The sequence below is a fragment of the Lagopus leucura genome, unplaced genomic scaffold (assembly GCF_019238085.1).
Source record: "Lagopus leucura isolate 7727_CA_CO unplaced genomic scaffold, USGS_WTPT01 Super-Scaffold_100001, whole genome shotgun sequence".
Classification (NCBI taxonomy): Eukaryota; Metazoa; Chordata; class Aves; order Galliformes; family Phasianidae; genus Lagopus; species Lagopus leucura.
In genome coordinates, this window is record NW_024962262.1 from 47,289,024 (window position 1) to 47,301,469 (window position 12,446).

Here is a 12,446-nt window from a genome sequence, read left to right on the forward strand (position 1 = left end):
AATATATGTGTCTTCTGCAGAAGCAGGGAGAAACTACCTGTTCTTGTGGTAGTACAGATGCCATCAGAAGTGAAGCTAATGGGCATTAGAGTGAGCTAGAGTGAGCTTACTTCATTATCTTGAAGTAGTTTTTATGCCCAAAGGCTGGAGCTAATGTGCCTTAGGAAAGGCAATGGGCTGGGAGAAAGAGTTGCTACCTGACTTCTTGTTATCAGGCTTCAGAGTTGACTCTTCCTTGCAGTTCTTGGCGAGCAGAACTTACAAAAAGACCGTCCTGACAGAAGAACTGATAGTCCATTACTTACCAGAGGAATTATCTGAAAGGAAGAAAGTCTATGAGGACGAAATGAAGGAATTGTCAAAGTAGGCTCTCTTTTTTACTTCTGATAACTGTTAGAAAAATATATTTTTTAGTCTGAATTACTGAAAAGCTTTACACTTGTTTATGAAAATGCACAAAATGAATGAATTTCCAAAACAAGCCTCTCACGTTTCATAATTTTTACATGGTTGGTGCAGATAAACAACATGCGTGGATGGTAGAGAGGCATAACAATATTCTTAAAATAGAGATAATAGCTTTATTCCTCTGAATCAATATAATATCAGCTTTAAAAGTTTTAATGGGATTTCTTTAGGAACAGAAACCCTATTATGAACGTGTTATACTTCAGGTCAGTAGAAGTTCAAGGATGCATTGCTGTGTCAGTGATGTGAAGCTTACTCTACAACTCAACTAAAAAGAAAAATAAAACATGGAATGAAACCTGGAAAAATAACACAAGGATTAGTGCCCTTCAAACTTTAAGGACTTCACTGAGCTCTGGAATTCTCCACGCTTTGCTTTGAATGTAGTTAGTACTCAGTTACTATGTTGTTATAAAAAGTCATGACCAAAAATTTTCAATTTGTATTTAAGCTAGATGCATCTGTATGCACACTTTTTGGGAAACTGGCTATTATTTCCTGACCTTTCCTTTATAAAACTAGATTAGATGAATTGTTTCCTTAATGCATTAACAAAATGAGACCTGAAATGTACTTTTCCTGTGAAAATGACAAACCACAACCAGAGAGGCATTTAACAAAAATGAATCTAAGGAGACCACTGGAAACAGTGTTCTTTTTATGGGTTTATGCTACATATAGCAGTGCCCAGAAAAAACTGAACTTTTTTTTAACAATTACCTTACAGTTTGAATAAAGATGTTCCCATCTTCGTATGTACTATGGCCTTCCCTACCATCCCTTGCCCACTTCATGTTTTTGAACCTCGTTATCGCCTGATGATAAGAAGATGCATGGAGACTGGTACCAAACAGTTTGGCATGTGCTTAGCTGATGAATTGAAAGGGTAAGGAGATGAGCTAGAATGTCCTTCGTTACAGTGTTGGCATGCTGATGGGGTACTGCAGCACAGCATACTTGTCCCCTGCGACCACTGTGGTTCCTTCCAGTCCTGTATGAACCAATACAGCAGTTGATGACTTTTTACGTTAGTATATCAAACGTTCCTTTGGATGCAAAGATGTTATTTTTATTACTCCCCTGTTGGATGGATAGCAAAAACAACTCATCTTGCTACTACAGGCTCCAGAAATAGCACTGAAATGTGTGTGTGGTTGGAAAGCTTTCTAGCCTGTTTGTTCTAGTGAAAGCTGACAGTGTGGATGACAGTTGCTCTTCTATCTGCTCATTTAAAACAAAAACATACATAAAAAACTAAACCCAAACCTTGCATAGCTTTTTTGCATGGGCAGAATCATTTGAACGAGATGAACTGTGCATTTGGCTAAGAAGCCTGTACTGCTGCTGAACACTGAATGTTGATGTTTGTCTTCACTGCCGTGTTGCAATGTCTAAGCTCTGCAGTGAGTGGGTTACATTGTCTTTGTATATGATCCTGCCTTTAATTTATTTTTTTGTAAATTTTGACACAGTGTGTTTCCACTTCCCTGTGTGGAGATGAATACTAATGATTAAATAGAAGTCTAGATGAAAGGGAAAAGGGATAAGCAGATAATCTTGGAAGAAAAAAAAAATGAGGTGGTCTGAAGAGACATTTGTCTTATGAGATATGATAGGAAGTTGTTTACTTCGGAAGAATGATGCAGAATTGCCAGTGTGGGAAGTCTTAAGAATACATTGAGCATCCTCAGGAGCAGCCCTTTTGCAGGTGATCATGGCTGGAGCTGAGAGGAGGGCAGTCATACCCAGGTTTGGCAGCCTTTCCTTCTCCAGTTCAGGGATGTTTTTCCTCTCGGATGAGAGGACAAAGGAGGCAGTAAGAATGCAGGAGTTGCTTCAGCTGGCTCTGGCTGCGCTCCGTGCCATTTGACATGCTGTCAATGGTGCACTCCCAGTGGAGTTTAGGTCCCTACAACAGCTGTCACGCTGTGATCCATTGCAGTCTTATTATCAATCTTCTGGAAGGAAATATGTTTAAGAGTGAGGAGAAAAGGACCCTGTGGCATCAGTGATAATTGATCCCTGCACATGTGGAAAGGCTTAGTACAGAGGGATAAGGGGCTACAGTCCTAAAAATGCACATTTATTTGATAGTGCCAAAAAGGGTGTTTTAAAATGCAACTAATATGGTTAGATACTGTTAGTATGCTCTCTCTGTTTAGAGCTACTGAAATAATTAAACATTTTAAGCATGGTGCCTTCCAGTTAAACCAAAAACACTGAAGTGCAGGAAGCCTTTATTTGTAGTCATCTAGCAGGCTGTTGTGGTGTCTTACACAAGTAAAGAAATAATTTGTGTTTGTTCAAAATTGTGAAATCTAATGAGAATAAGAAAGTAGGGAAACTTGTTTTGCTTCATCTATTGAGACAAGAGTATAGAAGGCTGAGATTCTTACCTCCCTTGAAAGACATGGTGACAAGTCATATTAAGTTAATTACCTTCCTCTGCTTTGCTTGTCCACTTAAAATTAAAACTTAGAGAAGAATTGTTTATAAGCTTTTAAGACATGTCAGTACATTTTATACTCATGGCCAGGTGGTTTCTTGTCTCTCTTTGATCAAAGTCACTTTCCATCCAAAAGTAACTTCTCAAAGAATGACAAAAAAACATCACTTGCAGATGAGTTTTTGAACTTGATATGAGTGCCATTACAATCCTTAAAAAAAAAAAAAAAAAAAGAGAAAGGGTTTGTAATTGTTTAAATGGTGCTTAATCTGATCTTTCAGTAATAAATTCAGTTGTTGTAATCTCTGTGGTCAAGCACACAGAACTTAGTGGTGTGCAGCTGTATGCTTCTTGCTCTTCCTCAGTCTGCACAGTACAGCGGCCAGAAGAGACTGGCTGTTCACAGCAGTCAGCTTTTTTCCTCCCCAGACCTTGAATTCCAGTGGAATAGAAACAAGAGTCATTTCCCAGCAGCGTTGCTGTTTCTTCATTACTCTGATTGAGCAAATGGCCAAGCCCTGGTATAACAAGCGTTTCCCTAATGAAACATTTTTTGGATCCTATAAGGATTTGTTATCTTGAGATCAGGGTAGGTACAGTGCATTCTCTTGGTTAACAGTAAGCTGAGGTACAAGGCTGTAAACACTGGCAGATCAGAGTATCACAGTGAGGAATTGTTGTGTGATCAGCTTCTGTAATGAACTAACTAAAGCACAGGTGCAGAGTAGATAAGCCTAATTAATTTAAATAAAATTTTGTTGCATGCTACTTTCCAGAATGCAATTAAAATTTGTGCTTCAAATATAACAAATGCAATTGCACTTTTATAAGGGGGGTATTTTATTTTGGTTAACTTAAAGGATACAGGGGCAAGAAGAATCTTGCTCTGTAGAAACCTTTTCCTCCTAAAGCCTGTAATCCTCTGTTTCCACCTCACAGTAGAGGGGGTCACCCTGCTAGCCCTGCATTTGTGTCTCAGTTCCTTGGCTTCCTTATGGTATCTTTACCCATCTTGTTTTCTTTGCAAAGCAAGTGAATTTGCCACAAGCGCTGGCAACTCACAGCTCCATTTAACTTTCCTGTCCCTTCTCTACCTCCCTTAAATACCTAGGCTCTGAAGGTGCTGCTGCCTTGGACCTCCAGGGAAGGCAAAAAGGGTGGGGGTTGTGTGGCTTATGTACATAAGCAGAAATGTATTGTCACCAAAGCAAGGACCTCTTTCAAATTGAAAGTGGTGAATTAGGCCCAGTGTTTGTCCTGATGTATATAAATGCTTGTTGATGATTTCCACTTTTATACCCTTCTGTCATTTCAGATTTGCAGATCATGGCTGTATATTAGAGATCAGGGACGTAAAGTTTTTTCCTGATGGACGCTCAGTTGTTGATACAGTTGGTGTCCGTCGTTTTAGGGTCTTAAGCCATGGCCAACGAGATGGATATAACACAGCAAACATCGAATATCTTGAAGATAAAAAGGTGATCTATGGTGCAAAGTTATTCATACCCATGTATTGCTGGATTCACTTAAATAGCCTTTCCTTATTGCATTTCAAGTTAGCTGTGCATTATTTTTTAATCAATATCATTATAAATACCATAGCTCTATTTTGACAACCGTGGAACAAACTTAGCTCGTCTCTTACACACTTCCCTTTCTTCCTTTCTATCCTTACAATTATCTCCACTTGAAGTGTTGCACTGCCTTCATGAATCTCTTATGTAGCTTCTGATAACAAGGTCTGTCATGGCAGTTAGGTGAGCTCAGAGTAGTGTTTTAAAACCGGTAAGGGCTTATCAGCCATCTAAGAACACCTCTGTTAGTAGAGAATTGGCTATTCTCTTTGTCCACTGAACACAGGAGATCAGTTTGGCAGACTTCCTATGACTTCCCAGCTCTGGTTTGCAGAACAGCTCCTCAAACAAATGTGGGAGTCCGTTATTAAAATGAGATCTTTGTGAGATACTGTTACTGTGCCTGTACAAACATTCATCAAAGTTGACTGAGACCTGAGAATTGCCAGGAGGGGAGTAATTTTACAAACAAGTCCTCTTACAATATCTGCAACAAGTGAAGTGCTTGCGATGGGTGTTGGCCAAAGTGTGAATTTTTTGGCCATACTTAATTATGGCACCTGGATCGTCTTCGGAGCACATCTGTAAAATCTTGATCCCTCTTAACATTGAACTTAGTAATCTTATGCCAATTGATGAAATCCATTCTGATCTTGCAAATCTTCAGCACACTTTCATGGTTGAAGTGTGAGTCTGTAAAATCCAGGTAGGGCTCTTGCAACTTGTACAGGATGATGCAGCGTTGTTCACCAGGCAGGGGAGAGATGTTGTGGAGTGCTTCCCCGTCGTGGAAGCTCCAAGTATGTAATCTGTTCACAGTGTTTAGATCCCCAGAGAAGGGTGGTGGAGGTTACATGTCAAGGCATTGTTTTCTAGATGGTGCCAGAGACTCACCTCTTTATTATTAGAGTGAGATTTACCTTGTCTCACTTCAGAGGCTGATGTCTGAGTTCAGTGCTATACATTCCTGTTACAGTCAGTGATGAGAAGTCTCAGTCCAAAGCTGCCTATTTATCTGCTCTATTGTGGATATCTACCTTACGATGAGATTAATTGCCCGCTAGAGCTGTTCCTTCTCACCTAGAAAGGGCAACCAGAGTAGGTGGCTCAGGTATGTGTCTGAGTAGCCCAGAGGAAGTACACCATTGATCTGTGCAGATCTAAAAGAAAACAAACAAAAATAATTTGCAGTGTTGTTCTTTTGCTTATGCTTTTTTCCTTTTCCCTAGTGGCTAATAGCCAGCCCTATGCAACTCTTTGCAAGGGTCTTTTTTTTTAATGGCTATTCCTGGTACTGGGAAGTCATTCACTTTCTCTGCTTCCTGCCTGCACATTTCTGCCCTCCACTTTCTCCTTGGCTGTTCTACCATGACCTTAACACTTTTAGGAAGTACTGCTAATTTCTAAATGCTGTAGAAACCCTATGCTTGTGCTGAGTGGCAGTAGAAGTTCTGGAGTTCTACCAGACTGTATAAGAAAGTTCAGAGGTCTCCTAGTGACAGGGACTTAAGGTCGTGGGTTTGAAATGATTGATACAATGTTCTGAGATTAGAAAGCAGATTCTTCTGTTGTGCCAATATTTAGGTTATTAATGAGTAACTTCTCTAGGAAGTGTCATTTCAGAACATGTAGGGGAGGGTTCCATCATCCAGGTTTGAAATATGAGAGTTGGGTACAGTTTGCCTAGATGTGGACAGTTGAACAGCTGCAGTCACTGCATTATTGTGCTTCACTTGCTTCTGGCAGAGCATATGAACTCCATAGTACCAAACTTGTTTTGTTCCATCTTCTTTGAACAATAAGGTTGAAGGACCAGAGTACGAAGAACTTGTCCGCCTTCATGATTCAGTTTATGATCAAGCTGTTGCCTGGTTTACTTCTCTTAAAGACAATATGAAGGTGCAAATTCTCAATCATTTTGGGTCCATGCCAGGAAAAGAACCAGAGCCGCAGGTAATAGATCTTTACTATTCATTCATAATTATTCTTTATGCATTTTTTTACACAAAGCTATTTTCTAAAAGAGGTTTTTGCTGTATTTTTGTGCATTCTAAGCTCCACTCATTTACCCAATTTTGTTCTATTTGCATAAAACATAGAAAGCAATGATCATACATCAATATAAGTTGGTATATGAAGAGATCAGCCTTAATGGAGCAAAAAGACAAAGAGAATGGCTGAAATCAAATGCTTAGTAGCTGCTTTTAGTTGTATGATGCATTTCTGAACAAAAGGAAGGTGGGAAGAAAGTACTGGTCTTAATCAGGCAGTGTTGGTTAATACATGATTGTGTTTCCATCCTCTTACAGAGCAACCCCAGTGGTCCTGCCTGGTACTGGTGGCTCTTGGCAGTGTTGCCTCTGGAGAACAGAGCTCAGCTGGCTATATTGGCTATGACCTCCCTTAAAGATCGTCTTATTGCCATCAGACGCGTCTTGATATTTGTGACTCGCAAAAGACCTAGATAACATGATCTTCAGTTGTAAATGCGCACTGAAAGCATCTCATGACTGGTTGTTTGCGGGGGGTGAGAGGGGAGGGGTTGTTTGTTTTTAAAGATTCTGTCAAAAATGAACAGCCCTTTCTGACTGTGTCCAGCATCCATCGATTGCATCAGTTTGTTATCCTGGGTATTCACCAAACCTTGCACTCTTCTCCTGTTGTCCCGGTGAAATCTGAGCCTCTACGAAGCTGTGCTACAATTAGAATGTAGTTGATAAGTGTGGATAAATTACTTCAAAATACTATGATAGAGTTAATGTTTCTAGCCTGCAAGAGAGTTAAATACTAGAGTAGCACCGCTGGCCTACATGTGATTTGGATTTCCGCTTAGTATGAAAAGGAAACTGGACAGTGAATTAAAGAGGTGTTTCCTAGACTTTCTTGAAGGTATTGAACAGAAGAGGAGCTGCGCTTCCCGGCCAAAGTATACATGAAGACTGTAACGAGCAGTATGCTCTGTTAGTGAACTGGTAGACAGTCCATCATACACCCACATCTCTCTTTTTCAGGAAATATAAGTCTGCGAGGAAAAAAAAAAAACACCTAAGCAGTTTGTGGTCAAGGCATCTGAGGATGTTCATCTGAAAGAATAATAGCTACTGAATAAATACACTATTTAGTAGCCTTAGGTAATCCCTTGTGTTGTGATATATGTGTTGTAGCAGATTGAGTATGTACAAAATGCTTGGACGGGTGTACTTTGGATTATTTGAAAAGAAAAATCAAAGTAGACCTAGCTGGTCTTATCACTAAATTGAGATCATACCAGCTTTCTAAACTATGAGGAACGCTGCTGTGAAATGATTTCACTCCAAGTACTAGGAAGGCAGACTGCAGGTTTTTTTTAACGTTTGCTCTGCAAGTGGGACTGGCAAGGATAGAATACCATATCCCATTTACCTGCAGTGTCATGCCAACCTCATGGTACATTGGAATGATCTCTATTGAACGTGTTTCAAACCGAAAGTATTGTAGCTTAGTACCCGTTGCTGTGTATGTTGGAAATCAGTCCATGATAACACCATGAACAGAGGCACGAACTGAACACTATAAAGGCAAGTCTCAATGCAAGCTCAAGTCAGGTGTTAACCTTCATTTGTGTTATTGGTTTTTATAGACTGTTTTGTTAGTATCTAACTTTGATAGCTCTGAAATTGCTTCTCAGTCAAATGATCAACATTTGCTCAATTGCCAATGAAATAACAGTGTTACCAATTCAATTGGCATAATTTCCTGTAAGCATTTCCTAGAATTGATAGTACCAACAGGAAAAAAGTTGACTTGAATCCTAACGTGCTGCAAGTATAGCAAGTTCGATTTAAAGACTTACTCGTGTGCAGAAGTCTGGTAAGATAAAATGGCTGTTTACCTAAATGGTCAAAGTGCCTGGTTTCTTTTTTAGTTCTTTTTCCTTACTTGTCAATGAAGATGTATTTAAACCTTTTTTGTTTCAATTTGCACATGAGTTCTGGAAGAAGACTGCATTGAACTGCAGTAATTAACATATATTACCTGCTCTCTTTGGGTATTGTAGTAATAACCTGTGTGGTCTGGGAAACAAAAGTACTGAGTTTTTTTTTCCTTTCAGCAAATGGCTACCACAAATGGTTTCTGTAACATACCCTGAATGTACTGTAACTGCCTCTACCTTGAACACGCCTTTTCTATTTAAATAATTTGTAAGTATATTCTCTGAATTGTGAAGTGACAACCAATGATGTAATAACCTCTACAGTAGCCTTCTACAAGTTCTGCTACCATCACCAAAATACTAAAAATTCGAGTAGAATGCATTTCCTCCACGATTTGAAGGTGCTGAAGAAAAAGCTTTGAAATATAAAGTCATTTCCAGAGAACTGTTCTGTGTATTGGAGAGGAAGTGCCAGAAGTCAGTAGGTCTTCAGCCCACTGTCAGCTCACCTACTGAAGGGTGGTTTTGCAAACTAATTCTTAGACCGGAAGATGGACTGTGTTTGATCTTGCAATCCTTTCTGTTCAACTTCCTGTTCTTCCCATCCCTGTCCATGCTGTGTATTTCTCCTAGATTCAGTCATCTCGCTCCTTCATGTGTGTGGCCTAGTTTTGAGTATTAGTAGTTTGGCTGCAAGGGACGCTGATGGTATTGTGTATTGCTGGTCCCTGATCTTCCATGTGCTTAATTTTGCTTTTAGGAGTGTGTTTAAGAAAAAAAGAAAAAAAATCAAGGTGCTAGTTAGTGTCTTTTTGGCTTTGCCTCAGTATCTAATGTGAATATTCTTCATTGCAAAAGTGATTTTTCAAGATATCTACTGTCGAGGTACTTCTAACAGGAAACCCTACAGAACAACAGAGGTTGTTTACTGCTGTTCTGTAACGTGTAAAGAGACATTTTACATGGAAAGTGACATTACTGTGTTCATGAAGGCCTGCATAATTAATGAAACGATCGTTATCAACAAGAAAGCTGAATTGTAGGGGGATTTTTTTTTAGTCAAGGTTTTTGAGTACATCAGTAACAGTATGTTTTGGATAACTGATACAACTTCGGAATTGTCTGTGTATGGATGCAGATAATCATATTAGCAGCCCAAAGCTGACATTTCTTCCAAAACACTGAATGCTGATCAAATAGCAAAGCTTTAAGAAAACAAAAAAGTCACCACTACCCTTTGGTACTTGCTTCCTACGGGTGAGTACCAGTGTCATTGTTACCAAATTCTCTCTGCCATATAGTCTCTACAGCATCCAGTAGTACCTCATTGGAACAGCTAGCTATCTCGTTCCTCTCTTGGCTGGAGGAAGTGTCTGCGTTACAGCCGTTCTGCGCTTTTGTGTAACTCGTCACCAAGGTACCTATGGAAGCATGGAGCTGAGCTCCTGGAAAAAGTAGACAGGATTTGTTGCCTTTCTAGCTCATTACACTTTTCTTGCTTGCTGTCCAAGCAAGGATGCTGGGGTATATGATGAGTCTTTTCACTGTGGTGAATGTGGCCCTTCTTTATACATCATAAAGAGGCCAACAACAAAAAAAAATCCCTCTACCTCTACACCTGTTGTTCACCTGTAAAGCTTCAAGCTACAAAAAAATATATATTTTAACCTTTTTTTGTCTTTTAGAAGCATACTAATTGTTTGCCACTGAGGCCTTTTATCTACTGTATTTTAATATGTTAATTTGATAGTCATCGAGATCTCTTTGTACTTCTAACCTGTAGATCTTGTCATGTTTCTTACTGCTCCTCTTTCCTTGTTCTCCAGTCCACTTTTAAATTGATAATAGAAACCTGTACATTCTCTATTCCTATTACATTTTACACTAGTGGAACTGGTATTTTGGTAGCGCCTTAATTTTGCAGTTGTGAAATGATTGTATCAACTCTTATCTGGGGCTTCTGACCAGATTTAAACGAGTATGTTTAATGTAGATAAACTTGAAACCATTTTTTTACTGTTTTAAAGCTAGTTACAAAGTGGAATGTGTACATATGTATAAATATAAATTATTAATCTTCACCTTTTTGTATCTAGTAAATACCGGAGAAGTTCATGTTCTAACCACATTTGACACTTCTTGTTGCATAAGCAAAGCCAAAACTTTTTTTAAAAATTGCAATGTTCATTTCATGTATATTTGCAATATTCATGGGAAATGTATTTAATTTATGTGATATTTGGAATAAAACAGAATGACTTTATAAGCATGTGAGTTTATGGGAAAGCTTTATCCCTTTGTCAGTGTCTTTGAAGGGAGAAATGTGGGGGGCTATGGCTACCTGCACAAAAGTTGTACTGCAGATTTCATTTCATGCAGTTGTAGATGTGTGGACAAGTGGATATGAAGTGCTTCTTATTTTCACAATGTGCCACTGGCTCTGTAGTGCTCCTGGCTTTCAGCTGCAAGAAGGTCAGAAGTATATGGTCTGGAGTTCAGGAAAATGACACTAGTCCCCTGGCTTCTGAAAAGCTGGCAGCAAAGAAGCGAGAGGAACTGTGAAGACTCAAAAGGCTTTAGGGCTACACTTCTCATGTCTGCAGTGCAGATGTACACTCAAATATGAGCCTTTTTGGTGTTTGCTGGCATGGCTATGCACCTCCCTTCCTATCCACTGGTGAGGAACTTTTTTTCTCAGCTGCAAGGTTCCCGGAGCTGCTATTCAGTGTTCAATGCTATTTGAATCCCCAAGACATGATGCTTCAGTCAGCAACATTTGCTATCTGTTATCACTGCCACATTTAATGCATTTAACATCGCTGAACAGAAAGAAGTCACCGAGTGCTGGTATCAGAAAGAAACTGATAGTCTGATTGCCTGACAAGTGTCTGGGGAAGGAGACGGCCTCACAGTTTTAAGAAGCAAACAGCACCTGAGAAGCAGTGATGAGATGTTGCAATTCATAGGTGATTGCATTTTAAGGGCTTTAGACCCATTGTGAGTGTAATGGAGGAGTCTGTAGGGGACCACGGTGGAGTTTGATGAGGCTTTGAGCTTGGGGGTGTGCAAGCAAGAGGTGGGTGTCAGAGGGAACAGGTCTCCAAAGAGCTTGGGAATGGTGATGAGCCCACCAAACTTGTACAGCTACACAAAGACCTCTGGCCCTTGGCACCAGCATGCCTCGGTGACCTCTTGATCTACCTGAATGGGACTGACTGGAGGCTTACAGGAAGCACAGCAAGCAAGATGTTGCTGAGGATTATAAAATCGACCATGCCAAAAGAGCAAATGAGTTACACTGCAGAGGTGCCATAGGCTGTAACCAATTGAGAGGAGCTGCTGATAAGCAGCAGCTCTGCTGGCCTTGACCCCCAAAGGTATGGTAGTCCTCACGTGGACTCCTGCCTTGCCTCAGGACCAGGCCCGCTTGACACAGTTGCGTGCATTCACAGCAGCTGGCCTCAGGGCCAAGGAGCATACCTGCTCTGGTGTGTTATGTGCACTTGTGGAGATGGATCCTCAGTGTCTGGCAAGGCAAGAGATGTGTCCCAAATATGTAAGCACAAAACAATACAGAGACTTGTGGGGCAGCCAGGGGGTAAGAGGGTGATGAAGGAGCTCTCGTAAGGTGGGATGGAGGAGAACATTTCAGGAGTGGGAAGTGACAAAGAAGGGGAGAAGTCACAAGGTGCCTTTTGGTTTTGTAGCTGCTCAGATGAGAAATGGATATTTAGACCTGAATGTAACTTGTTAGATTTTTATTTTCTTGTGCGTATTCTTAGTTAAGAGATAACTGAGATGCAGAAAGGCCTTGTATCAAATGATGCTAATTTCCCCTGAGCCCTACAGTGATACCTCCCTCGGAGCACGTAAACCTTAGTAGTGTGTTACACTGTTAGCATTGCCTTCTATTTCATCAAATCACGAACCCAAAATAACTGGTTCTGTCAAGCAGACTCAGTTCTTCACTTACATTTGGAAAGCCAAATACTTGCTGGAAGCTGTTGAGTATTCAGCCATAGAATTAGAAAAATGAGTAATCTGG

At 40.1% G+C, this 12,446-nt stretch overlaps 1 protein-coding gene across 1 annotated transcript in view; it reads left to right on the forward strand.

Moving 5' to 3' along the window:
• Nucleotides 1-10,664, forward strand: part of LONRF2 (LON peptidase N-terminal domain and ring finger 2) — a 34,376-nt gene extending 23,712 nt beyond the window's left edge. Inside the window, exons 8-12 of the mRNA XM_042867654.1 lie at nucleotides 242-363; nucleotides 1,196-1,354; nucleotides 4,230-4,392; nucleotides 6,292-6,441; nucleotides 6,798-10,664. Coding sequence (XP_042723588.1) covers nucleotides 242-363; nucleotides 1,196-1,354; nucleotides 4,230-4,392; nucleotides 6,292-6,441; nucleotides 6,798-6,956 — 753 coding nt within the window. The 3' untranslated portion in view covers nucleotides 6,957-10,664. The remainder of the gene's footprint in view (nucleotides 1-241; nucleotides 364-1,195; nucleotides 1,355-4,229; nucleotides 4,393-6,291; nucleotides 6,442-6,797) is intronic.
• Nucleotides 10,665-12,446: the final 1,782 nt, after the last annotated feature.